The sequence below is a fragment of the Dermacentor albipictus genome, chromosome 5 (genome assembly GCF_038994185.2).
Source record: "Dermacentor albipictus isolate Rhodes 1998 colony chromosome 5, USDA_Dalb.pri_finalv2, whole genome shotgun sequence".
Taxonomy (NCBI): Eukaryota; Metazoa; Arthropoda; class Arachnida; order Ixodida; family Ixodidae; genus Dermacentor; species Dermacentor albipictus.
This window is the reverse complement of record NC_091825.1, coordinates 153,819,652-153,847,104: the sequence shown is the minus strand read 5'-3', so window position 1 is coordinate 153,847,104 and position 27,453 is coordinate 153,819,652. Positions and strand designations below refer to the sequence as shown.

At 44.7% G+C, this 27,453-nt stretch overlaps 2 protein-coding genes across 5 annotated transcripts in view; one reads left to right on the top strand and one right to left on the bottom strand.

The window, feature by feature from the left end:
- LOC135902333 (midasin) overlaps nucleotides 1-27,453 on the bottom strand; it is a 369,755-nt gene that overhangs the window by 285,192 nt on the left and 57,110 nt on the right. For all 4 annotated transcript variants that reach the window (XM_065432311.1, XM_065432313.1, XM_065432314.1 and 1 more), the window contains exons 14-17: nucleotides 23,544-23,648; nucleotides 20,754-21,009; nucleotides 17,814-18,188; nucleotides 749-898 (exon numbers count right to left, since the gene is read on the bottom strand). In XM_065432311.1, the coding sequence (XP_065288383.1) occupies nucleotides 749-898; nucleotides 17,814-18,188; nucleotides 20,754-21,009; nucleotides 23,544-23,648 (886 nt within the window). The remainder of the gene's footprint in view (nucleotides 1-748; nucleotides 899-17,813; nucleotides 18,189-20,753; nucleotides 21,010-23,543; nucleotides 23,649-27,453) is intronic.
- Nucleotides 24,824-26,969, top strand: LOC135902384 (piggyBac transposable element-derived protein 4-like). The gene has a single exon (XM_065432396.2). It carries the CDS (start codon nucleotides 25,054-25,056, stop codon nucleotides 26,821-26,823), a length of 1,770 nt encoding a protein of 589 aa, XP_065288468.1. The 5' UTR covers nucleotides 24,824-25,053; the 3' UTR covers nucleotides 26,824-26,969.

Below are 27,453 nucleotides of genomic sequence, written 5' to 3'. Positions count from 1 at the left end.
TGTTTTCATGGTTTCCTGTCCAACTGCTTTGGTATTTAACAAGTCAAAATGAAAACCAATAGGATCGAAAATGAAATGGCGCTTTTCCATGTGATATGCAATTCAGCATGTTGCTGTAGCCATGCATGTGCTTTTGATTTCCAAAGCATAGAACAAAGCATGAGTGTCTAATAAACACCAACTGCAATATTAGGCAATAATTATGCTGCACTTAATAACAGTCGACTTACCTACAGTAATACCATAGAATATATTCGAAGTACAAAGATTCCACTACCAGGCCTCGCCACTTACTGCTTTTTTGAGACTTTCTTTGCCAATTTAAAATTATAATTCCTACTTAAATCGTAAACAGCTAGCTGGATTCTATCACTATGAATCATAGTCCTTTCATTTCCATAAATGTTTCAACACATATTCTGGTCAGTTGTCAGTCCCTTTAAGTTGCAAAATCTCCAGTTTGTTTAATCAATTATAAAGTGCTCAAATCAAAAGTGCTCCATAGATGGCATTTTGCAACTTCGAATGTATAACCACAATTTACAATGCAGCTCGGTGAGGGGCACTTCAATACTTGTCAAGTTCGTTAACAATGTAAGCACGAGTGTTGAATACTGCAGGGTGCACATGCAAGCCAGTTCATCTCTCAACATGGTAAACAAACATTTTGCATAAGCACACAATTATGCGATGTCAAAGGCCTTCAATAACTAGGGGCTAAGGGGAAAGATTCCCACCATGCACTAACCCTGTTCAGAGCCTCAAGAATTTCTGAGCATGCAAGGTTCAGCTCATCCAGGATGATCCAATGGCCCTGGCGCATGGCCTCTACAAGTATGCCATCCCTGTAGATCAGCCGGCCTGTGCCAGCTTCAGCGCCATAGCTGCCAAGATACTCCTGCAAAAAGAAAGCAAGATAAGCAATCTTCAAATTGTGGCACAAGTTTTCTACCCTTAACGGAAGCAGCTTCTCCACCTCAAAATGTCCCAAAATACAACAGCCAAGAACATAAATTTTTACAAGAGAGTTGCATGTAATGTATTATACTAATGGAATGAAACGCAAATGGGAAATTTTGAAGCAGAACAGCCCATAAGCACAATTACTCGCTGTCATGCTACTATGCATCTGGTCGCTAAACAGTGGCATAAACTCCGATCTAGACATAAGAGTCAAAACTGCACCAACGTAATACAAACTGTGGGAATAAAAGTTGAATATTAGTTCAGCTTAAATTGACGTGTTTTATTCCTGAGACTAGTACACTGTGATTGCTCAATCCAAACCCCAAAGAAAGGTATCCAGTCTATAGTTCCAAACATTTACCCCCTTTATATCAGGAACATCAGTCTAAAATTCATGTATTATTTAAATTATTTGCACATTACAAAATTTTTAGTATCTGTGTTTCCTTCATCCTACTCTACACGATTTTCGAAGATATTTCTCTAGTGACACTTAAAGGGGCCTTCACTAGATTTGGGCTTTACAAACAGACAAGTACGGTGTGTAGATCACACACTGACAATCGTGTCAGCAAAGTATGAAACTGCTGTATGGCATGGAAACAGCTGAAATATGAAATAAAAGCCTATGCACCCTTCTACTCAAGGCAGTGCCACTGACTGCCAGAGAATCAAGCTCACACCCCTCAACACCTCTACTTCAGACACATAGCTTGAGATGTCACCAATCATGATATGTGACTTCAGTAAATTATCCAATGTAGAACACACAATACCACTACAGCAACTATGTCATGCAACACAAAAGGAAGAGAAGAAAAAACAAAGAAGGCAGGGCTTGCGACACAAATGTGACTTCATCCCTCAGCTTCGGTATGGGAAAAAGCAGGGGAGGATTGTCGCTTGCGGCTGCTAGTTAGGGCAAAGGGAGAGAGTGCCCATGTTGGCAGTGAGGCTTGCCTCCTGGCAGCATGACAATATGTCATTTTAATTTCTTATAACTCCTCCAATAACAAACCATTTTAAAAATTCTTCTGGTAAAGTGCTCCTTAGATGAAGCTTTGCAACTTCCAATATAAACCAAAATTTACAATAAAGCTTGGTGAGGAGCACTTTAACGCTTGCGCAGTTTGTTAAAAATGTAACTAGGAGTACTGTTGTAGCAGGGTGCACATGCAAGCTAGTTCATGACTAGACATGGTAAAAAAAGCTGCGTTTTCTGCCAAATGACAGTTATACAAAGGGTGCCAAGAGAAGGAAAGCACAGTCGAGGACGGCAGAAAACTAGCTGGAGTGATGAAATTAGGAAATTCGCAGGCACAAGTTGGAATCGGTTGGTGCAGGACAGGAATAATTGGAGATTGCAGAGAGAGGTCTCCATCCTGCAGTGGACATAAAATAGGCTGCTGCGGATGATGACGACAGTTTACTGCAATGACCACAATACTTATGCTTGTCAACATGCAAGAGTGGCAGTTTGAGTAGGATGCAATGACAAAAACGGGAAGTACAGCAGACTACATTTAATTCGACTGCAGTTATTTCGATATTTCGGTGGATTCTGAAGGTCCCAGCCAGTGTCCATACGTTTCTAAGGGTCCAATCTTTTATTATTTTAACCCTAAAATTGACCTTTGCCGAGTCATTCGAACTTGACCAGCCGGCATGGACATGCCTGACCCATATGGTGACCCCACTAATGGACCTTTTACTGGCAGCATCTGTCTCAACAGAGCTTAAGCGACAGTGAATGCGCTCAACACATTTTTAAAAACCTGCCATCGAAAACGCCTATTTCTAGCCTGCCATAAAGAAGATTTCAAGCAATAACAGTTGCTCACAACGTCCGATTATGGTATTTACCCGACTGTAACCCACATTTTTTTTTTTTAATACTAAAAAAATTTCAGTCACATACCCACATTAGCATGCTTTGCCGCATCACAAGGCAGTACTGCGGCAAAGGTCAATTTGAAAACCATATGGCGAACCTTACTTATTAGACCATTGCAACAACATTATGCAACACTTATTAGACCATTGACCTTCCCCCCCCCCCCCTTTTTTTTGCTAGAAAATTGGATGAGAGTTCTACTTTGTTTAGGTGCTTTAATCGCATTTATACGCTAGTTTTCTGCTTTGGACACACAGAAATTTGGTGCGCTTTTGATTCAGAGGCATGTTGGAATCCGAAAAATATTGCCAAATGAATAAGCAGTGTGATTTACCATTTTTCCTACTTGTTTAATTCGACCCACTGAACCATTTCATCCATTTCATCGGCCCCATTCGGGTCAAATTAATGGAAATTAATTGTATTTACGATGTGAAATTGACAATGTTTATCGATTGCACAAGCAGCACATCATGTAAGATACTGCAGCAAATAAAGCGAGTACTGTCAAACTCACTTATAACAATACTGAATTTAAAGCAATGAGTAGCCGCTACAATGTGAATTTTTGTGTGTGTTCTATGATAAAATAAACTGCTTACTACTACAGTGATCACATGCTGCACCATTTGCTATAACAATTAAATCTGGCTACTGGGTGTCTGCACCAAAGCAATCCATTATCCTTGGAAAAAAAAAAGAAATTAAAGCCTCCGCAGTGTGGTGCCGTGTGCCTGTGGCACACCCGCCTGTGTGCAACGCCCACAGTGCAAATTTTGTGTTCTTTTTCCTTTTGGCTCAGACACCCCGTAGCCAGATTTAATTGTTATAGCGTGCATCGCACTTGACACTACCGCAAGCATGCTTTTGCGGACCCCTATTATAGAACCATTGATGTAGTATCTATCTTAGAATACAGCAAATATATTTTAAACGTCATCGGTTTTGTGAACATTTGTGATTTTGAGAGATAAGCTCAGTGCATGCAAAAGTAGGTGCGGCATGTGGAACTCAAAAAAGGATACGATTAAGAAATAAGCAAAGGCCAATACAGTCGACTCGCATTAATACGAAGTTCACGGGGACCGCAAAAAACTTCAAATTAAACGAACTTCCAATTAAGCACAAAACACAAAAAAACAGCACTTTATTTCTGACGAAATCGAGTATCTTCTCTAAGAAAAATAGTCGGTCATCTTGCTTTGCTTCTTCTTGCCAAATCGCGCTGCTGAAAGCAAGTTCTGCAGGCTGTAGATGTGGCGGAACGCTTCTTCCGCGTGACCTTCAGCGGCAAAGAAGCGCTCCGCGAGAGCAAGGCCCACAGCTACATCGGCAGCCTTAGGTTGCGGCTCGCCTTCAACATCATCGTCGCTTTCCTGGGTCGCTTCCTGGGGCCGAATAATCTCTACAATTTCGCTATCCGTCAGCGCACCGCACGTTTCGACCGCCTTGTCTACGGCGACGTAATCTTCAAAATTGACGCCCCCGAGAGCATCACCAAAATCAGTGCCGTCAAGCTCGCTTTTTGACGCTTCCTCCGCTGAAATTTCAGAGGCATCCTCCGAAGAAGCTGCCACAAAACCGCAAGCCCTGAAGCAGTTTGCGATTGTTTCTTGCTTCACACGATCCCATGCTCGCGCCAACATGTGGATGGCACTAAGCAGGCTCACCTCGTATTTGTGGAGCTATCCATACACAAAATCATGCGCTCGAGGAGGAGTGCTCATGCGCTCGCCTGTGCAGGACTTTAACATTCTTGATGATGCCTTGGTCCATTGGCTGCAAAACAGACGTGTTTGCAGGCAAAAATGCGAGGCGTATTGCACTCGAGGCTGGCACATTCACGTGAGCACTGCAGTGATCGACAAGGAACAACACCGCGCAGTTCGAAGCAGCAAACTTGCGGTCCAATTTGCTTATCCAGCTTTTGAAGATTTCGGCCGTCATCCACGCTTTTTTGTTCGCCTCATAGTCTACAGGCAGCGTCTTCACGCCTTTAAAACTTCTCGGCTTCGCGGCTTTCCCAATCACAAGTAACCGACATCGTTCCGTGCCAGTCATGTTTGCCGCGATCAGCACCAACACTCTCTCCTTGCTGCGTTTGCCCCCAGCACAGTCGTCGTCCTTGAATGTCAGGGTCTTCTCTGGTAGAAGCCGATAGAAGAGTGCAGTCTCATCTGCATTGAAGATGTCTTCCGGTCTGTATTCGGCAAGATATTCACGCAGCTTTCCGTCCTTCCACGTGGCGCATGTTTCCTGTTTACCGGACGCCTTTTCACCACACACGCTCTTGAAAACCAGGTCATGGCGATCTTTAAAGCGCGTCAGCCATCCATCTGACGAAACGAAGTCATCGATCCCCAACATTGCTGCAAGCGTTCAGGCTTTCATCGCAACGATGTCTCCGCTGAGAGGAAGTTTGTTGGTCCTGGCCTCCCTAATCCAAACCAGCAAAGCCTTCTCCAACTCTGGGTAAGCGCCGGTGCGCATTCGCTTCCGAGAAGTCTTGAACTTGTCGTTCTCAAATGCATCCATTATTGTGCGCTTGTTTTTGATGTAGTTTGAGAGCGTGTTCGGCTTGATCCCGTACTTCCGCGCTATGTCTTGTTAGGCGGCACCTCCCTTCTCAACTTCCTTTAAAACCTCGACTTTCATTGCCAGGTCGAGCGTGCGATAAGAGCCACGGTTTGCCATGGCTATAAACTGCGCGACTAGGTACAGTCAATTCCGAATCACCCGTGGAACAACCTAGCCTACGAGCTACCTGCACAAAGGCGCTCGACCAACACACGCCTCGACACACGCTGCGCATGCTGCGCACGCTGCAAGGCTAATCTCACACAATCTCGCCACTGCCAGTATGCGGCGCTGCGTGCACGTATGGCACCCGTGTGGCCTCCGTGATCAGCTCCGGCCACGCGCGGAAGCCGCGCGTAACCTCCGGCGGGGGCCGCTTCGCCTCCTGCCAGAGTTGATCGCGGAGGCCACGGCAGCTGTAACAATGAATAATCGCACCACTCCAAGAAGGATGACGTTGCGGGTGGTTGCGGTGGCGGTGACACCGACGCGGAGCACGGAACTGTTGCAACACTTGAAAAATTGTACATTCTACCAAAGAATGATGGTCACCTCGAGGATCCCGGCTGAAAATTAACTTCCAATTAAACAATATTACTGGATCAGGACTTCAAATTATCGAGCGATTTCTTCTATAGGATTACATGCAAAACTGACGGGACCAGCACTTCGCTTCTAATTAACCGAAAATTCCAATTAAGCGGCTTCGAATTATCGGGAGTCGACTGTATAATGACTTCTCATCCAACCTTCTACTACTGTTAGAAGAGATCTCAAATTTCCGCACATTTGTAGACCCAAATATACATGCTGAACCCTCTAATATTCTCCTCCATCGTAAGAACAACATCGCTATACACAGGCACTGCAGAATTTATTTATTTGTACTTGGACGTTCCTGATCCGTGAAGCTCATTATTTCCTCATTAAGTTTTAAATAACACTCATTATGCTTATGAACAACTACAGCAGAACATCGTTCATACGTTCTTGGAAAAAAAGCACGAGACAAACGTACTAACCAACTTACTGTAGTTGACATCTATGTCATGCGAAGCACTGTATGAATCGTTGCACACAAGGCACGAGACATGCATCAAGCTTGTGAGGCTTTGGGGGCCCGAGGCACATTTTGTTGTTTTCCTATTGCGTAGTGCTTTAGTGTCTTAAACTAGCATAGTGTTTTGAAGAGAAACGAAATTGAGCTTTATCTTGTAGGTACAATACAGTAGAGTTTATGGTTAGGTTACAGTAAAGTACAGTAACGTTTATCTCGTAGGCCAGTAGACCTTAGGAAATGGAGCAGCATAGGCATGCCCTTCAGCACGAAGTTCCCTTGGGGGTGCTGGCCTGCTGTTCCAATTAAGGACAACTGCCCAATATATCACACACTGCGTATCACTTGCCTTTCCACACTACAGCTTGTCTCATAACAATGAATATGGGTTGTACATGCAGTAATGGTGCAAAACTACTGGTAAATTGACTATCGATAGTATTCATGCATCATCGTGTACCGATAGTAGTACTATTGATAGCATTGCGATAGTTTGCTATTGACAGTGTGATATTACCAGAAATGTTGTAATAGCTGACCATTGGTAACATTAAGTTCTTGCAATAGAGAACAAGGAAACTTCGCCAAGTTTATGCTGCAATGCTTACATGCAGTACGCAATTCTGATTTTGCATTATTGCTAGTGCATTATCCATAGTACAGTCGAACCTCGATATATTGAACAGCACAGTGATCACAAAATAGGTCGATATAGCCATAATTTGATATATAAAATCACGTAAAAGACGTGTCAAAAACTTCTGCAAATCAATCAATGAACCAAGGGTGCGATGGGGATCATTGTTCGGAGCGCGCAGTCGATTATGCGGCATGCAATTAGCCTAGGCCACGCCGAATTAGCCTAGGTCGCGTCAACTTCATCCGCCACACGAAGTCGGTGCGACCTACGGCGATTGCGCGCACTCCGAACAATTATCCCCGATCACACCCTAATCGTGGCGCAGTAGGTACTCACTTGGAGCTTCACATAAGTATTTATTTATTTGGCTGAAACTACTGCAGCAGTGTAGCCTGCTTCTTATTGGCAGCTGCGTGCTGAAACACGGAGTCCTCAATATAGTCTAAACGATCCACAAGCGATAGGCCAGTGCCTTCTATTGCACCGCAGTAGCAGCCTAGAAGGGCCAAAGCAACTATAGCACCAGTTGAAGTTGGGAGCGGGCCAACATCAGCGCTTGCGAGATCAACCTCGGCAGCGTCTTCGTTTGGTTGATACTTCTGCTGCAATCTCCACGTCCGTCAATCAAAGCATCTTGAAACACTATCAATAACATAGTATTAAGTGGCGTCTGCCAAGGCATGTATGATTGAGCCCAGCGAGCGCGCGTTGTCACGTCTTTGTGGATGCAAACTAGAGTGTACGAATGCAAACTGCCAGTTCTCGCGAGGCGTGGCAGGCACAGAGCGTGGCACCAACATGGAGTCAGTGCTGCAAATGCAGTGCGTCGTTGACTTTGTCGAACTAGCCAAGCCACAACGCGTGTGTACGCCACTACACTCAAATGGCACCCTCGGCGCGATCGATGTGTGCAGATGTAGTGCACAGAGTCAGGAACGCCCATTACGCCACCGCTATCTTCGAGGGTGTTGTGGGAAAGCTCACCGCTTGTTAACAGAGTGCACGTGGTCTCAGCGTGGCGGAATTTGATATAATCATTTTACGTCCGACCCCATTCGAAAAAAAAAAATTAAGAATGCATGCGATTTTCCAGGTTATATAGAAAGTGTTCAGACAATCCAACAATGTCAAGTCTGGTTAGAGGTTGGCGTCCATGAAAAAGAACAGCGGGTGCAACACCAGTAGTCGCATGAGGTACACAGCGATATTGTTATGGAAGAATGAAAGAAGAGATAGGAAGAAGATAGGAGATACTGGCTGCTGCATGCTGTTGGTGGTCAGCCATATTATCTAATCTGAATCATGTTGTATATATATATTACAAATACCGTATTTACTCGAATCTAGGCCGACCCCGATTCTAAGCCAACCCGCTAAAATCCGAAGCCAACAACAAAAAAAATATATTACCACGAATGTAGGCCGAACAAAAAAAGCGAGGACAGGGTTAACAAAATGCAAATAGCATATATTGAATCTGAACATGCAGAGCTCATTTAACATTGTCGTCACTGCTACACTCGTCGCTGTGTTCCTTATCACTGTCACCTTCAGACAGTGCACTATCTTCGGTATCGTCAAGCGCAATAGATATGCTGCACTTTTTAAAGGCACGCACGATCAAACTACCTGGGATGTCGTCCCACGCTGAAGCTACCCAGCCCGCCAGCTGCTATAGCGATGCAGGTTTGATGCAGCCTGTTGCCGTTAGCATGTGGTTTTCGTCAGTCAACCAGTCCGTGTAATATTTCCGCAGACGATCCTTGAAAGGTTTGTTGATGCAGACATCAAGTGGCTGCAACTGGGCCCATCATGCCGCTTGGTATGACAGCGAGGTCCGTGTTCGCTTGGGCGAGTGCAGCCTTCACATTGTTGGTCAAGTGCCCACAGTAAGAGTCGACGACAAGGAGCGAGCTCTTTGTCAAAAGGGCTCCTGGAAACCGATCAACGGAGCGCCGCCATTTTGGTCTTGTTCGAAAGCATGTCCTTCCCGCTCCTTTCCCGCCGAAAACGAGCATCGTGGTTGCTTTAGGAGGGAGCAACCAGGCAAGAACAAGAGAGACAATCCCGCCATCCTGTTGGTCCATGACCATAACGTAACTAAATAACACCTTCTGACTGGAGCGCGGGAACACCGCGCATTGGTGACGCCATTTTGCCTAAACCATCGCTCAGCATGGACGTAATCAATTGAAATGCCGAACCGTGCACGGCAATTCCATACAGTGCATAAATTCTGGAAGCGTAGAAGAAAGCGCACGGTGCAGCGAAAAGATGCATCGGAACTACTAGTGACGTCTGACGACCTTGTCGGACAGGCAGACTTGCAGACGCCGCGGAACAGCGGTGCAACCGAGGAGTTGGGTGCAGCACTATGGGAAGAGGCGATCGTGATGGCTGATGGCGTTGGCGCTCGGCCTGTGCTACAGAAAATGTCGGTGCCACTTGCGATGTCGACGGCAGACAGTGACCATACAGCGGACACCCCGTGGTAAGCTGTTTACTGAAAGTTGCTGGTTGCCGAGTGCGCCGCGGAGCGGTGACTATCAAGCGAGACTCGCGGTAGTATAGCATTGCCGTGAAACCGAAAGTTCTGTGCAGCAACTGCAGCAAAATTGACACGAAATGGAGCTCGCAACGAATTGGTGGCACTGACAACTGCAATCCTTTCGAGATTAACGTTCTCGCGGCGCGTGCTGTACAGAGCATGGGAAACGGGCAGACGATGCTTTTAACGATATTTTTGCCGCTGTCGGAGTTTCGCACAGAGGCCTTCACAACAAGACCTATCAGCACTATCTGAAATCAAAGCTAAATCCAGCTGCAACAAGTGCCTGCACTGAGAATATGGCTAAGTGTACCACTTCAGTGAAGAATGCATACCGAAGCCTGAATTTTGGAAATGCAGGTAATATTGCACTTTCTTTTGATGGTACTTGGCACACTTGGGGACATTCATCTCACATTGGAGTGGCCACAGTGATAGAGCTTTTTTCAGGTTATGTTTTGGACTATGTTGTGCTTTCGAATTTCTGCCTTGGCTGTGAGCTTGGCCCTAAACATGAAACCCCAAATTATTCTGATTGGAAGTCGCAGCACTTATGCCAAAAGAGAATGTCTTCCAAGGCAGGCTAGATGGAAGTGGAGGCAGCACTAATTTTATTTCAGCGCTCGCTTTCCCTACATGGTCTGAAGTACACAACCACGCTCTCCGATGGCGAGAGCAGATCATACAGTACCACTGATGAAGCAAAAGTCTATGGCTTCGTACCCGTGGAAAAGGAAGACTGCACAAACCACGTGCAGAAACGCATGGGAACGGCGCTGCGGAATCTTGTGCAGAAGCAGAAAGGGGAAAATGGTGAGCGCATCAGTGGTAAGGGCTGCCTGACAGGGACCTCATAAATAAGATGACAAGCTATTATGGTTGGGCACTCAAATCACACTCGGGAAATGTGGATGAGATGCACACAGCAGTACGGGCTACATATTACCACGTAACCTCAACTGATGAGAAGCCCAACCATAGCTTTTGTCCTCATGGCCCTTATTCATGGTGCAAACATAATGCAGCCATTGCAAAGAATGAGGCCCCCCCCCAGAGCAGATACAATCTGCCATATGCTGTAAGCAATGCACTGCGGCCAGTGTACAAGCGCCTCTCTGATAAGAAGCTCTTGCAGAGGTGCCAGAGAGTGAAGACACAAAATGCCAATGAATCGCTGCATTCGATCATTTGGAGCCCGGTGCCAAAAGAAAAGAATCACTGTCTGCTGTTGAGGCTGCCATGGCAGAAGCTGTTATGCGGTTCAACCTCAGAAGCCACCAGTCTAGCTCGCACATACTCAGTGGGCTGCACGTGCAACAAACTTGCACAGGCAGTAGGCGAGCAACCGAGAAAGACAGCTGCCGTGGGGTCAACGCAGACAGAAAGCGCGCATCGATGGGCAGCATTCCAGGAAGCCATCAAGAAGAGATGCAAAGAAAAGCATGGTTTGGACTATTCTCCAGTAGCGTTCTGTTTCATTGTATGTTAATTCTATGATTTTGTCACATAAAAAGAATTTTTCACATTGCTAAATGTTTTTTGCATTTTTCTCAGATCATGATTTTCGTACACCCGAAGATTTGGGATGTGCACTGTCTTTGCTAGTTCTTCGATTTGCATGATTATTTTTTTTCCTGAATGCTAAACAGTCAGAGAGTGCAAGCAAACTATAATACAGTATGCTAGTGCAATGCAACTTTTTCAAATCTTGCAAGAATTAACAACAAAAAATGTGTTCCACAGTTGCTAATTCAAATTTTGATAACTTTGGCTAATATGTAGATAGAAATATGAAAATGTGCATTCTTCAAACACTCAAAAACATAACTAGTTAATTTTAGGTTTCTCAGTACAATAAATTTCTTGCAAGTCACATCCCAAATTTATAATACTAAATTTAGTTTGCATAACTTTTTTTTCATTAAACATAGAAAAAAACTGATTACATATTTGCAATCAGCTCACTAAACTGAATATAAGCTGAAAGTTTCAAATCTCCAGAGTTAATAACAATAAAGTTCTGCTCATGCACCAGGTCCCCCCTTGCAGCGAAATAGTCTGTCGTGCATTATAAACGTTGTAAGATCACGACTCTCTGGACTTAGTCATAACTGATGGTAAGCAGAAGCTAAATCTAGCTTGGAGAATTGCTGTGCACCAGCCAAGCTGTTCAAAAGTTCTTTAGTTTGTGCGAGGGGAAATCTGTCCACTACTATAGCTTTGTTTGACTCTTGTAGGTCCACGCACATGTGAAATGAGCCATCCTTTTGTCTAGCTACGACAATTGGTAAAACCCACTATGAACAATCGACACACTCAATGATGTCCTGAGCTTTTAAGTTTTGTACTTCTGCTAAGACTTGCTCACGAATGACGAGTGGTGGTCGTCTCAGTTTCCTGGCCACTGGTTGAAAAGACGCGCAAACTCTGACCTTGTGAGTGAAAACTTTGGCAGTTCCTAGCTGCTTTTCAAGCAAGTGCTCGAACTCAGAACATAATTCAGGAGGTAGCACACGAGTTTCTTGTGTCATCAGCAGACACCTGAGCGGCGACCCTTGAATCTTCATATCCAGAGCCGCGATACCATCTAAACCAAGAATGGCTGTTCCTCCAGACACAATGTACAGAAGAAAAGAAGTGTATCCACCATGAAATGAAACTGTAGCAATAAAACATCCTTTTATAGGAATTGCTGACTTAGAATAATTGAGCAGCTGGACGGATATTGATGTCAGAGGAAATACAGAAGCAAAATGACGCCGGTAAAGTTCTTAGGCTAGGAATGAAAACAATGACCCAGTGTCAATCAGGAACGACACAGAACTTCCTTCAATTTCCAACACTGCATAAATTAGCTTCTTATGGCTCAAGATGTGACAAACACTCATGTGATCATCCGTGTCAGCTGTATCTGTGTCGTTTTCCGCGACATGCTGAATTTTTTTTTTTTTCAGACTTTCGGAGAGACTTGCACACCTATTTCAAATGGCCAGTCTTTGCACATCTGCGACACTTATGTGTCTTAGCATTGCAGTGAGGGCTATTTGCCAGATGTACCAAAGAACTACAACAATAACATTCTTGCTCTTTCAAAGCTCGGAAACCTTCAGTTGACGTCTTATAGCATGTGCATGTGCCACAGTGCTTTTCTCTCGTATTTGAAGTATTTGTGTCTTTAACATAATCCTTTGTGCTTCACATCGTGCAAGTTCTCTTGCTTCTCTAGTCACTTGATCATGCTGTCTCGCAATGGTAAGGGCCCGAGAAAGCCTAAGAGACTCTTCCAGTAGAAAACATTCACGCAAGTATTTGCTAGTAGTTTTTTCTATGAGCTGGTCGCGTATCACATCGTCCGCCAAGTCACCAAAATTGCACGCTCCTACGAGACCTTGGAGTGCGGTGACGTAATCGACCACAGTCTCACCTGGGGCTTGTGCACGCCGCATTGCGGTGAGGCACGGTTGTGACATTGACAGAACTCTTGTAGTGACCTTCAAGCGTTGCAATAGCATGATCGAACTCATCTCGTCAACGTCCCTCCGGTGGCGCCCAAAGCCAAAAAGCTCGGGTCGTCCTCCAACGTGAGAGTCTGGAATATACATTGTCTTTCCAAGCCCAAACAGTTGAGCAGAATCACCTTCCGACACATGGCAGGTAGGTCAGAGGCGCCCGATGCCACCACGTAGTTCTTGAGCATTTAAAACCATTGCTCCCAGGGATGACCGAGTGCCCAGGTGACGACAGGAATAGCGGTGGTGGTTATAGCCCCGAAATACTCATCATAGAGTATTATGATATGTAGCAATCGATGGCACAGATGAAGGGCAGGCCAGTAGCATATGGGTTGCTAAACCCTCATCGCCAATTATGTTATATTGTGCATAGTACTCAGTACGATATCAATGGAGACATTACTCAGTCCCTCCCCGTTTATTCCATCCTCTTTTTCTTCTTTTCAGGTGGCCCCAGGCATGCGCTTCTAATGGCACTGCAGTAGGCAGCGACGACGCCTTTTATAACAACTCCTCCTTGGTGCCGCACTCTCCAACTGCCGCACCTCGCGAGGAATGGCAGTTTGCATCCACAAAGACGCACAACAGCGTGTGTTCACTGCACTCACTAATAGATGCCTCGGCAGACACCACTTCATACTTTGTTACTGGCATGTTTCAAAGTGCTTCGTTGGACGGATGTGGAGATCGCAGCAGAAGTAGCGGCCAAACGAAGACACTGCTGAGCTTGATCCCGCAAGTGCTGATGTTGCCCCGCGCCCGACTTCAACTGAGGCTGTAGCTGCTTTGGCCCTTCAACGCTACTACTGCAATGCAATAGAAGGCACCGGCCTATCGTTTGTGGATTATTTAGACTATGTTAACCCTTTCAGGGTCAATGACGACAATATGCGGCGCCGCGAACAAACTCCAAAATGGTCGATTCCGTATATATACGGCGCCGTCTGTATATTTAAAAAGTGCGCCAATTTCGTAACTTTTTCTTTTCTGTCATGTGCTGCCACTATGTAAGAATACAGGGAATTTTTTTCACGTGCCTCCCTCACTAGGTTTTCGTTACATGGTTTGTTCAAGCCCTAGTTCACTCCCGCGCGTCTATATAATACCGCTCGCACATCTGCGAGCGGCGGCTTGGGTTTTGTTCCACGGGCAGTTTCGGCGTCTTGCGCTTGCAAAACTGATGGCTATCTCGTTACTAATCGCTCAAAGGGCGACCGCTTGTTTCTCACTCGTTTAGTGCTCACAGGGGTGCGCATAGGAAGGATGCCGCCGTGCATGCGTTTCCGCTGATTTTTTTTTTTTTTTGACTCGCGAAAACTAATTGCCTCTGTTTTGTGATAAGATGAAGATTAGCGGAAGTTTGTCACACATTTTGCTTTTTTGACAAGCACACAACCACACAGTTTTCTTGAGTGTGCGCACCTACGCAGTTCGATTACACTATGGATGTACACATTAGTGTAAGAGCACAAATATTTGAGTCTTGCAAAATATTCTCGTGTGCACATTTTCAAAGCCTTGAACTATAAAAAATGCATAAAATTTTCAATTCTTACAAGTTTATTTCCTTTTTTATTGTTGTTATTCATGAATGAAGACTACACATATGCCAACACAAAATATTTTTTTCTCACTTTACGGTCACCCTAGAGAAATTACGGTGAATTTTTTTCGAAATAACTCTCTAAGAAGAATTGGAATCTGCAATAAAAAAAATTGACCCTGGGCGGTCGCATCTGGCGAAAAAAATCGACCCTCAAAGGGCTAATGCGCCACGGTTAAGCCACTTCCAAGAAGAAGAAGGCTACACTGCTGGAGTACTTTCAGCCAAAGAAATAAATACTTTGTGCAAAGCTTCAAGTGAGTATTTACTGCACCATGACTGGTTCATTGATTGATTTGTTTAAGTTTGTGACGCGTTTTTACGCCATTTTATAAGTCAAATTCTCGCTATATCGAACTATTTTGTGATCACCATGCTGCTCGATATATCGTGGTTCAACTGTACACAGCAATACAAAGTAAGGATATTGGCCGTATAAACTTGGAAACATTCTCTCACTAACTCAACAAGAATGGTGTCAATATGCACAAGCCAACATGAACACATCATATTCGATGAGCATGGACACTTGCTGTCCAAATGCTGGTTTGAGCAAGTGCGGCAGCAGCAGCGAGCAAAGTGACCTTCGTCACTTCACTTCAACGCAAGAGGCAAGAGCGGCCAGAACACAGCGCCCACATAGGTATGAGCCGACTACAGATCCCTTACAAGATACGGCACGTGCGGCTGGGCAAAGTAAACACTTGTTGGTGGAGTCTAAGCTGCCCCCCCCCCCCCCTCCCCTCCCTCCGGCACTGCCTCCCTGCTTTCCTCCCCAAATGGCATGCAAGATTGAGCCACGACCGTCAGTTCCCCTTGTACCTGGTCGCAAAATGCGCAGTTGCTGCTAGAGCACAACGCCACCTCCCACCTACCTCCCTGCCATACCCCATGGCCTTTCGTGCAGAAGTCAGCACGTTTGCTCTCCGCTTTCTTCTTCACACACACCAGATCGAGCCATGATCGTCAGCTTCCCTTACTTGCTTTCCCTTGCACATACGGCATACAACGTGCAGCAACAATGTCATCGCCGTTGGACTTTATACGGAACATCACAGCAACGGCGATGGCAAAAATTCACCTCTTCACCATTTTTTTGAAGCAGCTCAACAACAAAAAGGGTGCTGGGTGAGGAAGATACTGCTTTCCATGGACAATGCACCGTGCCACCCAATAGATACGTTAAGCCTGAGAAATATAAAGGTTTTGTTTTTTCTGCCAAACTGTACAAGCCGGCAGCAGTCGCTGGATGCTGTTCATCATAACGTGTATGAGGCAAGGCTAGTTTTAATAAAGCATGATTGGCACCTTTACTGCAGTATTCTCTTTGTATTTACTCCTTTGGTGATTTGGGTTTTAAAGCTCGGCAGAGTATTAGCTTGTAGGTTACATTGAAGTTTCTCGTAAATCTGCTGCGCGAAACAGTGTTCTTATAGGCTTAATTTTTGTTGTTTGGGTTTTACGACACCCGCATTTTACTAGACTTTTTCCCGTTTCTGAGAAAGCTGTATAATCAGGGTTCCACTGTATTGACATTGTTTCATAGCGACCAAGTATCATACTCGTTTGACCAGTTTTTGTCCAACTGTGGACTACTATCACTAGTTTTGCGTCACCAACATACAGTAGAAAACAACTACAGTGGACTCTCTTGAAACGGAACCTCAATGGACCAGGGAAATTGGTTCTGTTTATCAGGACTTCCATTTAGGAGAGACAAAGATGAATACAATTGCATGAATACAAAACCAACCAAGCATAAGGATGGTGTTCCGTTAAAGCGATTTCCGTTTATCGAGATCTTACTGTATATAGAACCCATTTAGACTGAATCATCCCTTATACTGAACGATTTCTGAACACTGTAAGATTACAGTGAGAATATATAGCAAAAAGTACAGTTGCACGGAACAAAAGTAGCAGCCCCTCCTAATATGTATATATTGAACTTCAAGCAGTGCAAAACAGCCCAGAAGTTGGCTTTCCTGTACTGCTGCCGGCCAATACCCTCTTTAAAAATAGTGGTTCAACCCAGCCACGCGAGCCGGACTCCACCCAGGTGTTGCTTCACCAGGTGCGACCTGACAAGCTGCCAGTACCCCTGTACAATGAACCTCACCTGCCTCACAGTGCTCACTCACACTGCCAATGAGAATTTCTAGTTGTTCTTGCTTCTTTTTTTTTTCGATGTATATCGCTTGTAGACATTCGCACCATCATTCTGTTCTGCTGTTTTTTCAGACGTTGCTTTGTTACTGCGTGATGGCCAGTGTGAATGACAGCAGAATCTGCCATTCACCGTAAGGACGAAAATTACCAATCGAGTCGAGCACAAAGAGAAGAACTATGACATCGCTGCAGCATACAAAATTGCTTGTTTGACTTGCTTGGAGCACTTTCTATGCTGAGTGGCTGGGCCAAAGAAAGTAATCCAAAACTGCTCCCATCTTACCAGTTTTTTCATTCCAGGTGATGCAGTGAAAGTTATCCTGATGAGTGCAACCAAGCTGTCACCAATTTTGACAAAGTTTGGAGCGAGTAGCCCATTTCCAGAAACCGTTGACAGGTCAACGATCCATGAATTTGCGTCCATGGAAGAAGTTGTCACTGTCACAATAGAGCCTGAGAATGAGGACTTCATCACCAACATTGTGAGTCAGCTCATGAGTGAAGGGAACAGAGAAGACAACTCAGATTCCGCGCCCACCTGGTCCATCGTCATGTGTACTGTTGCCCTAGTCCAGCACTTCAGGCTCAACTGCTCTGAGTCCTTGAGCCAAAAAGAAAAAATGCGTGCTCACCCAAGCAGTGAAGATGTTGAAGAAGATCAGGGATTATTTCATGCCATGGTAAGCCAAAAATAATTGCATTTCGTCACTACAGTGCTGTCATGATTGGTACAAGCTTTTATGCATGGTAATCCAATTATTCAACAGTTCTATATGAATTAGATTATATATATAACCAATCCTTTTTTTTTTTTCAAGTTCAATATTCAATCTTTATGCTAGCTTACCTCAAGATCAGTATGTTCGTGGTTGTTGACACGAACGCAGACATGTCCCGTGCGAGCTGCAAGCCAGCGCACAAGACTGGTTTTTCCTGCAGCCGTCTCACCCTGCAAGAGCACAGGGTGACGACCACAGGATGCTGCCCTCGCCAGGTCACGCAGGTTGTTTCGCACGGTGGACGTCAGCACATAGCCAGGGGGATTGTGGGGCTCCAGTGGACCAGTGGGCACCCAGTAGCCCTCAAGCTGCACTGCCTTCACACCAGAGGGTGCTTGTGGAGACCGAGGCACTTTGGAGTTGAGCAGAGTCTTGCGGATCATACACTCCACTGCAGCATGAGAGCTGCGGTCCAGGGATGTCAGAAAGCTCAGACAGAAGCCCTGTGGAGCAATTGAGAACCAAAGAAAAAGCTTGTTTCAACTGTATTCTGGCTGCTAAGTAAATATGTATCGCTAGGCAACAGACACACAACAGCTAGATTTTTTACAAGTTTCAAAAGGGCACAGCATCAGTGAATGAAGATACCCTGGTGAGTAGCATAAATGAAGGCGTATTTTTGTTATAAAAGGCGTGCCTACATTTTTAGCTACTGAAATTTAGTGACTATTACAAAGTAACTGTTACTATCTATGTTGAAGTGGATGTTGCAGAGATATTATCACACTAGAAAGAAATAAGCATGCCACATAAGGCAGCAATTCCTTGCGTCCTGCCAGCTCGATATGGGGGAGTTAGTTCATCTTGCTAGCAGCAATTTACCTGTCCAAAGGACAGAGACAGTCCCGCCTCCCTGACAATCTTTATTCCCATGAACGTGCTTATCCATGGCCTCACGATGAATGTTGAATGAATGAATCAACTGAATCGCTACACACATATTAGTACAAGAGAACCCCGTTGATACGATGCCGTTAAGCACAATTTCCGGGCACTGAACTTCACGATTGAGAACATGTAAAATGACCTAATACAGTTACGCTTATTTTTTACCAGTTCGTACGTTCACGGAAAACACGCTCTTTCGACACCAAGGTTCAGTAGATCACGAAACAGTAAACATATGATACCCTTTCCGGCACTAGATCCCATGTAAAAAAAGAAAACGGTTGAGGCATGTGTGGTCGAAAGCCGTAGCTGCCCACCACAGCAGCATCCCCGCAATACTTGCCTGCCCACCTCATATCTAAATGCTGGTACGCACTAAGTTTCTTATTCCAGTACAAGCAAGTCTCCTCCCTGGTCCTCACACACCGCATTCACAGCTATCACTGCCAACCCTATTGCGACAAGCATCTTCACTTACCTGTTTCACAGCACATGGGCCTTAGTGCAGTTGGCAGCATACTGCACGCTTTTAATAGGCCATCACCAAAATGTGCTGCTGTTCCCTGCTGCAGGGCAACGCGAAGTGAACATCATGTCTCCTCCTTTGATGGCATTGTCTTCTGGCATTGCTCGCCAGCTCAATTTTGTTTTGGATAGCTGTAGCAGTCTTAAAACCCCCCGCAATAGGAAAACAACAAAGCACATCTCCTGTCGTCTGAGCCCTACCAGCTCGACACATGGCAGCATCTCGTGCTACGACTCTCACCAAGTGGGCACGTCAAAACTTTTTGCAAAGATTCTCCGCTCGAAGAAGCTGCTGACCTAGGCCGATTTTGAGGAGCACAAATGTAAGCAAGCCAAAGTCATAAAAATGACAACGTGCATCTGGTGCCACAATGATTTACGCAATACTTTGCATAATGTAGGTGTCCAACTACAGTTGAGCCTATCATTTTTTTTTAATGGCTTCCAATCATACATTTTGCCAGTTAGCGAGCTTTTTCTCGCGTTCTTTACAAAACGTATGAGTGAGGTTCTACAGTAGACAAGAATGGCCTCCATGTTGTGTATTAGCATGTTTAAAAAGGATTTCATCAAAAATTAAGGCGATAGTAATGCAAACAAAATGTCTAGACTGAATGTCATGCAAGTGAGACAAGAATAACCAAAGTAGCACCAACACACAAGCTTAGATTACCTATGTATATGGTTCAGCATGTTATTTTTAATATCGAAGCCATTGGGTTTAAGTGAGAAACTCTCGATAAATACAAAAACACTCGGAACCTTTTGCTTTCCCGTGCCACTTTGTGCACTGCAACATGTGCCAGCAATACAGCTACAGCTCTCGGTGGTGAGTACGATGAACTGACATCAATGGGAGGCCCACCAAAAGACGAGACAGATTGTGTGGATGAGTAGTTTGATGTAATGATTGCCTCACCCATGAGAAATTAAAAAGCACTGTCATTTACACATTGAGAAAGCATGCCATCATTTACCTTCACAGAACAAGAACAAAGAGAACATAGTCCATTGAATGCAGGCACCCCCTCCCAATATATTAAATTAAGTGTTTTTACGTGCCAAAACCACAATCGGATTATAAGGCATGCCATAGTGGGGGACTCCAGAAATTTTGACCACCTGGGGTTCTTTAACATGCACCTAAATCTAAAAGTACACGGGTATTTTCGCATTTCACCCCCATCAAAATGCGGTCGCCACGGCCGGGATTCGATTCCGCGACGTCCCATGCTTGGCAGTCGAACACCATAGCCACTAAGCAACCGCGGCGGGTGAATGAAGGCCAAACTATTAGCAACTTAGATAACCATCTTCAATGATTTCTGCATGAATATTGCAGCGGTGTCACCACAAATTATGCACATACTTTGGCGCTATTGTTAATGACACAAGTAATGCTTCCAAATGTGGTAATAAACTGAACCCACTGCAAAAAGTGAAAAATCTGAGCTGAAATCAGCCAACTGCTTAGCTGAAAAAGTCATGTGCACTTGGTGATCCTATTTATGCAACACACAGCGTGGCACAGCGGGGTAAAAACCACTCTGAAAAGTGCAGCTAAAGGAAGCAAGCAACTCTCCTGCAGTACAGACCTGGTAGAGTGAGTGCGGCCAACTACTGCAGGGGTCGGGGGCGGCATGGCGCAGGGCACGGCACAGTGTCCGCAGGCTGTAGTGGGGGCGGCTGCCTGTGCCGTCAGTCAGGCTCTCCTGAGCAGCTTTCCTCAAATTCAGGTAGAGAGACACACAAGCACTTAGTGGTGGTGACCCACTGCTACCCAGATAGGCAGCTGCCACCAGCTCCAGATCACCCTCCTCCAAGGGCTCCTCCAGGTACACCTCCGTGAAGCTGTCACACAAAAACACTTCCTAACTACCTTCCTTTTCACACTTTCTTTTCTCATATTTTCTACAGAGGCCAGTCCTGGGCTGCAATCTTGAGCGATCCCTTCTACTCTATTTTATGCCAGTCTTATCAACCATTGCTCACGGCTGGCTGATGCCATTGATAATGCGGGCAGAGCGTCATTCTGGCCACTGACGAAGCACAAAAATGCATTAACACTGAAAAAGGCATTGCTGCAATATAGTGACCCTACTCACCCATAAGCGTATTCCTACTTTTTAGCCCTAGTTAGATGCATGATTTTTCTCTCTTTCTACTAAAAGCTGAAACTATCTTAATACAGAAGAATCTCAGTGACACGATCACGCCTGGTACAAATTTCAGTATATGAATTTTCGAAAAGACATTACATTACAACGTGCTAAGTTCCAACTGTTGAGAACCCTAAGGTGCTTGATACAAACAATTCAGACACTACACAATTCCCAGTGCACTGGTGGTGCCAGGCACCGGCTGTTGTCAGGCCAACAAAGCAGCCATGCCGATGTGCCAGTCGCATTCCTGTAGCCAAGGTGACCTATGTCACTCTGCCTTGACTCTACTGGCATGCATACCCTCAGCCCCCTGCTCCTCAAAACAAAACAGAATGAAAAAAAGCACAAAAGAAAAAAGAACAAGAAGAAGACCAGTGGCATTCACTTTCATTAGTAGCCTTATCTCTGTATTCCACACCTTCCGTCGTCTTCAGCACTCGATGACAATTCGAAACTCCCCCCCCCCATGCCTCGCGCGCAACAGAAAGCGCGCTTTCACCCCGCCTCCCTCCCTCCCCACATCGTGTGCACAATATTGAGCCGCGATCGTCGGCTGACCCTCGCGAGTCAGTTGCCAGCCTGTGTCGGCATGGCCAAAGTCTGTTCTATATGCCCGATTTTGACAAAAATTGCCGTTAATTTCGTCTGCTATAGCTGGTAATCCGTTGTAGCTTGGTCAATTAAAAACAAACTTCGTTGTATTATTAAAATAGGTAGAGCAAACTAAGGTTGAAATATGGTCCATTATATCCGGCAGTCTGTTGTAAGTGAGTCTGTTGTACGCAAGTCTGTTGTACGCGGGCCTGTTGTACGCGGGTCTGTTGTAACAAGCGTAGACTGCATTTCCCCATGACATAATGAAATAATGACTATACGTCGTTTGTGCTCCTCGCCTGTCTTTCTATTCCCTTACCCCCTCCCACTTGTGCAGAGTAGCCGATCAAAACTACATCTCTGGTAAGCCTCCCAGCCTTTCTATATGACGTTTCTCTTTCTTAGGTCACTTTGTTTCAGTTTTATAGCGTTTGGACTAGTTCGTGTTTTCATTTAAGAAACGGTAATTTGATGCATCTGTACCTCCATGGCCCTTTTCACTCAGCAGCCATTTTAAGTTCAATTACATATCTCCTTGAAAATGTGAACAGCAAAATGAAATACTATTGCTGCTTCTGCAAAAGGCTGCAATATGTCTTAACAATCCTAAGCTGCAGCTACTTCTCAAATTATCTCATTTCACTGATTCCATATTTTTTATAGTAAGGCAATTTCTTCTATCTCAGAGTGCTGTTAAGCTGCTATGCCTAACAGCAAAATGATCCTATCAAACAACCATAAGCACAAGTTTCGATCATTGTTCTAGAAGCCACTTCCATTAACAAAGGTCATGAAAAAACGGAAAAACTAGAAGTTATATGCGAGCCAGAAGTAATACAAATGCTGATCACACTGCCTGTCATCATCTCACATTTTTCAATGTTTTGTTAGCAAGTGATCAACATAGATCATGTGCACTTTCAGCCTGTGCTGGCTTATAAGAAGTGTTGCACTTGTCAGCAGCCAGTGCTTAGCAGTGAACTCTGCATGAGCAATCAAGAAAGAATGGCAAAAGCTTGCAATTCATTGTCTGTTGGTGATTTGCACTCAGACCACTCATAAACTTTGAAAATTTGCCAGATTGGCACAGCACAAGTAGGACTATGCATTTGCCGAACACAAAGCACATAACAATACTCAGTTACTAGATATTTGAAGTACAGAATCGAACAATATGAGCATTAATGAGCTTTCCAGCTGGTGGTAAAATAAAATGCAACAAGGCTGCATTTCACGCATAAGTTAGTTGCTTTGAAGTGTTTTTTTTTTTTTCTGGACAATTTCATAGAGCACGCAGGTCCAGGTTAAGCTTGGCTTGTTGCATTGTGTTTGAAGTGCTGTCCTAAAAAAGATGATTCAAACACAACACAAACACATCTGGCTGTACAATTCTACAGCTGTGCACCTCAGCCAATTGGCCGCTCATTAAGGAAGGCCCAAAGCAGATGGAATAAAGGCTATCACCAGGGGAGGTTCATGAATGTTCAACATTTCATAGCCTACAAAACTTATACAAGAGCTAAGAAGAAATGCCAGTGTATAATCAAAGCCACAAAAATTACAAGGTACTAATACTCATTTTTATTAACCACTTAACAAGCAAGTGAAAATCCAGGGCCTTTCACTTACCGGCTCCGAATGCCTGCAGGCAGGTCCTTTTTGCCAACATCTGTGGCAGGGTTCATGCATGCAAACAACCTAAATTCGGGGTGCCTCTTCAAGGGCTCTTGGTCGCTAAGAAGAATAGAAAAATGTAAATGTGAGCATACAACCTAACATAATAAGCCACTTAAGAATTAAAGCTGTTCACAGTATTTAGTTAAGTGTAATGAGTACCACCTTGCTAACCTACAGACACCTCAAACTTTAGAAACGCCAAGGTACTGTTTCTTTTGCCCAGCTGTACAAGTCACCTACAACCACTTAATGCAGAAACCCCAAATATATCAAACAAAGGTATCAGAAGTCTCTGAGGAAAGGACAGTATACTGGTATAGAAAGTGAGGAAGCTGATAATTGTTCCGCATTTGATGTGGTGTGCGGTATTGTAAGTTTATAAGATGTGACCTCAAAGGATAATGTCACAAACTCATTGCAACACTGTGGTTTCATATGAGGTCATTAGACAACTTTGAAGACCCTCAATTGTGGAGTGCACAGTCGTGGTCATATTTCAGCTAGCTAGATTATTGTACAAAAGGTGGCCTCTTTGTGTTTGTACTATTGTGTTGTCTTTTCCTTTCTTCTCAGCAACAACTCAACAATACTCAACAAGTATGTCGCGGACAACTCTAGCAATGATAGCAGTCCTCTAGGTGCAAACCTCTGCATTCCTGACCGTGTGAAAGGTTTGCACGACATTGACAATATGAAGTAGTTTAAGTGTGCACATCTTATTGGTGACCTTCCTCTGAATTTAGCAGCCTTCGGCAAAAATGTTGGCAACCTTATAAAACCTAATTAGAAAGAAGTGGTGGAGAGGGGAGGAAAAACCATTGATCTTTATTTTTTTTAACTTCGAAAGTTGGAATAGGAAGTAGTGCTCACAATTTGTGAAGTGGGTGTCTTTAGTTATTAAATGGTGCTTGCTTCTTCAAAATCTAGGTCACTGATGAAGCAGTTATCTGGACATTCCCCATATCTCACTACACAGAGGCAGATGTCATAACTCTAATGACCTTTCCACATTATCCAACACCTAATCACACGGCATTTTTGCATTGGTCGCTGAAAGCCGTGAAATAAGAGTTCTCCTCAAATAAGCTGTAAGTAAGCATTTCTGCCAAAACTACGAGTAAAATTAACAGATGTTCACAGTAGTCTCATGTACTCCAACTACTGTGCTCACAAAATGGGACATTATGTGTTGGGGAGCAATCAAATTACAGCTGCACATACATTAACCCCTTAACCGTTTTGGACGAGCTGTGCTCGTCCTTGCCAGGCCGTCCCCAAACCGTTTTGGACGAGTGTAGCTCGTCCGCGCTGAATACGTTCTTCCCTCCAGCGTTTCGGACGAGCGGCGCACGTTTGTGGCGTAGCTTGCATTTTTACTCGACAGATGGCAGCACTGACCGCTTAATTTCTTTTTCTTCAACCGCGTAAACTTTTTTTTTCGTAGGGCAACCTTGGTTTTAAAATGGCATCCAGTGGAGGCGACACGTGTATTGCTGGCCCGTCTTCTCGGAAACGGCGCTTTTCTTCGTCGTCATCTTCGTCAGACGATGGTGATTCAGACACTGATGTGTACATTGTTTCAGGGAGCGAGGATGACAGTGATGATGTTGTACTCAGCAGCTCTTCTGATGAAGAAGATGATTGCTCGGAAGCGAACTTTGCGAGCGCGCGTCAGTGGATGAAGATCGACGTCACGAACATTCCTACACGACCTCCTCGGTTTCCTTTTCTGGCAGTTCCCGGTAAGACGTTCACTATAAGCTCGCCTGGTGACTTGCTTGAATATATTCAGCGTTTCCTCGATGATGAACTCATTTCAATGGTGGTCGAAGAAACTAACCGCAATGCTGCTGAGAAGGTGAAGGGCTGCGGTCCGTGTGAGCATAGCCGCGTCAAAAAATGGGTGCCGGTGACTGAGGAGGAGATGTGGGTGTTTCTTGGTCTCTTGCTGTTGCAAGGAATTGTGCAGAAGCCACGACAGGATTGGTATTGGTCCAGGAACAAGCTCTTATTCACACCTATTTTCGGAGAGGTGATGAGTGGCAACCGGTTTCAGCTCCTGATGCGGATGCTGCACTTTGCTGATAATTCCAGTATCAGCGACCTTAGCAGTCACCCGCAGCCGAAGCTGCACAAGATATGGCCGTTTCTGGTTCGGTTGTTGAAGAACTATCGCTCAGCCTACGTACCGGAGCGAGACATATCCATTGATGAAAGCCTTATGCTCTACAAAGGAAGGCTTGGCTGGGTACAGTACATTCCCCTCAAGAGAGCCAGATTTGGCCTGAAATTTTTCATGCTTTGTGAGGCGTCATCGGGGTACGTGTGGGATGTTATCATCTACACAGGAAAAGGCACCAACCTCGGCACACCAGCAAATGTCGACCCTACGTCTCCAATGGGAACGAAAGTGGTGATGAAGCTTCTGGAGCCCTTGCTAGGCAAAGGCTACTGCCTGACCGTAGATAATTTTTATACGTCACCAGAGCTCGTCGACCTCCTCCTCCTGAACCGCACAGATGTCTATGGCACAGTCAGAGCAAATAGAAAAGACATGCCTCCCGAATTCCGCACACAGAAGCTGAAAAAGGGAGAGATCCAAGCTTACCAGCGCGGTAAGTGTGTCGCCCTCCAATGGCGCGACAAAAAAGTAGTGACTGTCCTGAGCACTGTGCACAGCGCAAACATGGAGACGTTCAAAGACTCGAAAGGGAGGGACGTGACAAAGCCAAGCATCGTGCGGGACTACAACCACACAATGGGCAGTGTCGACAAGTCAGACCAGATGCTGGCGAACTACCCTGTCCCCAGAAAACGGCAGAAAATATATTACAAGAAGATTTTTCGCCACTTGCTTGATGAGTTGACATTTAACTCCTTTGTTTTGTATCAAAAGGAAGGAGGGAAGATGAACCACCTCGACTTCCGCCTCGCCCTTATTGAAGCAATCTTCAATAGGTACCTCGACCCCGCGCGAAAGATAAAGCGTGGCCGGCCTTCTGGCGTACTTGATCCCATACGACTTCAAGAGAGGCACTTTCCAGCTTACATCCCTCCAACCGAAAACAAGGCAACTCCAACCAGGAAATGCTTCATTTGCTGCAAAAAGCAAGGAGACAAAGGCCGGAAAATTAGGAAGGAAACACGATTTTGGTGCAAGAGCTGCAACAAACCGCTATGCGTGATCCCTTGTTTTGAGATTTACCACACCGTCCCAATGCTTCCTCGGTGAAGCAATCAACTTTTTGTCACCACAACTCAGTGAAAGAGTTAAGAAATCGGTGGCTGTGGTCATTCTTTAATTTTTATTGTTCATTACCAGCAGAAAGTTCCTTTTCTTTTTTCTGAGAAACAATAAACTTGAATATGCTACTTTGACTTCGTGTTTGCTTTAAATATTTTTTTAAGATCGAATACATGCTTTTTATTGCAATAATAATCGAAATCAGGAATAAAAAAAATAAGCAGTTTTGTGGAGAAATTCGTTGATATAAAAAAACGGTGAAGGGGTTAAAATCAAATGTAGAGCCAGAGAAGCATTTGTAATAATCCCGTGCCAAAATTTATGAGGTGGCCTACTATTTAACATTACATGAATTGTGATACATAACCACCGCTTTCAAAAGTCACCTTGCCATCACACATGCACCATTACTCTTATGCTAGACAGCACCCACCACGCCTACATTGTAGGGATGTTCGAATACTCGAATATCACTGATTCGAATAAATAAATAGTGAACGTCCGCATAATTTGATTCACTAACCAAATATCTGCTATTTCATTTTTTTATATTTTATATATTCAGTGTAGAGACCCACGCAGTGCCACATGCAATGTGCACTACAAAGCCCCTCGTGC

Excerpts from the sequence above, each read along its gene's own strand:
- LOC135902384 (XM_065432396.2), top strand. The coding sequence starts at position 25,054 with ATGGCATCCAGTGGAGGCGACACGTGTATTGCTGGCCCGTCTTCTCGG.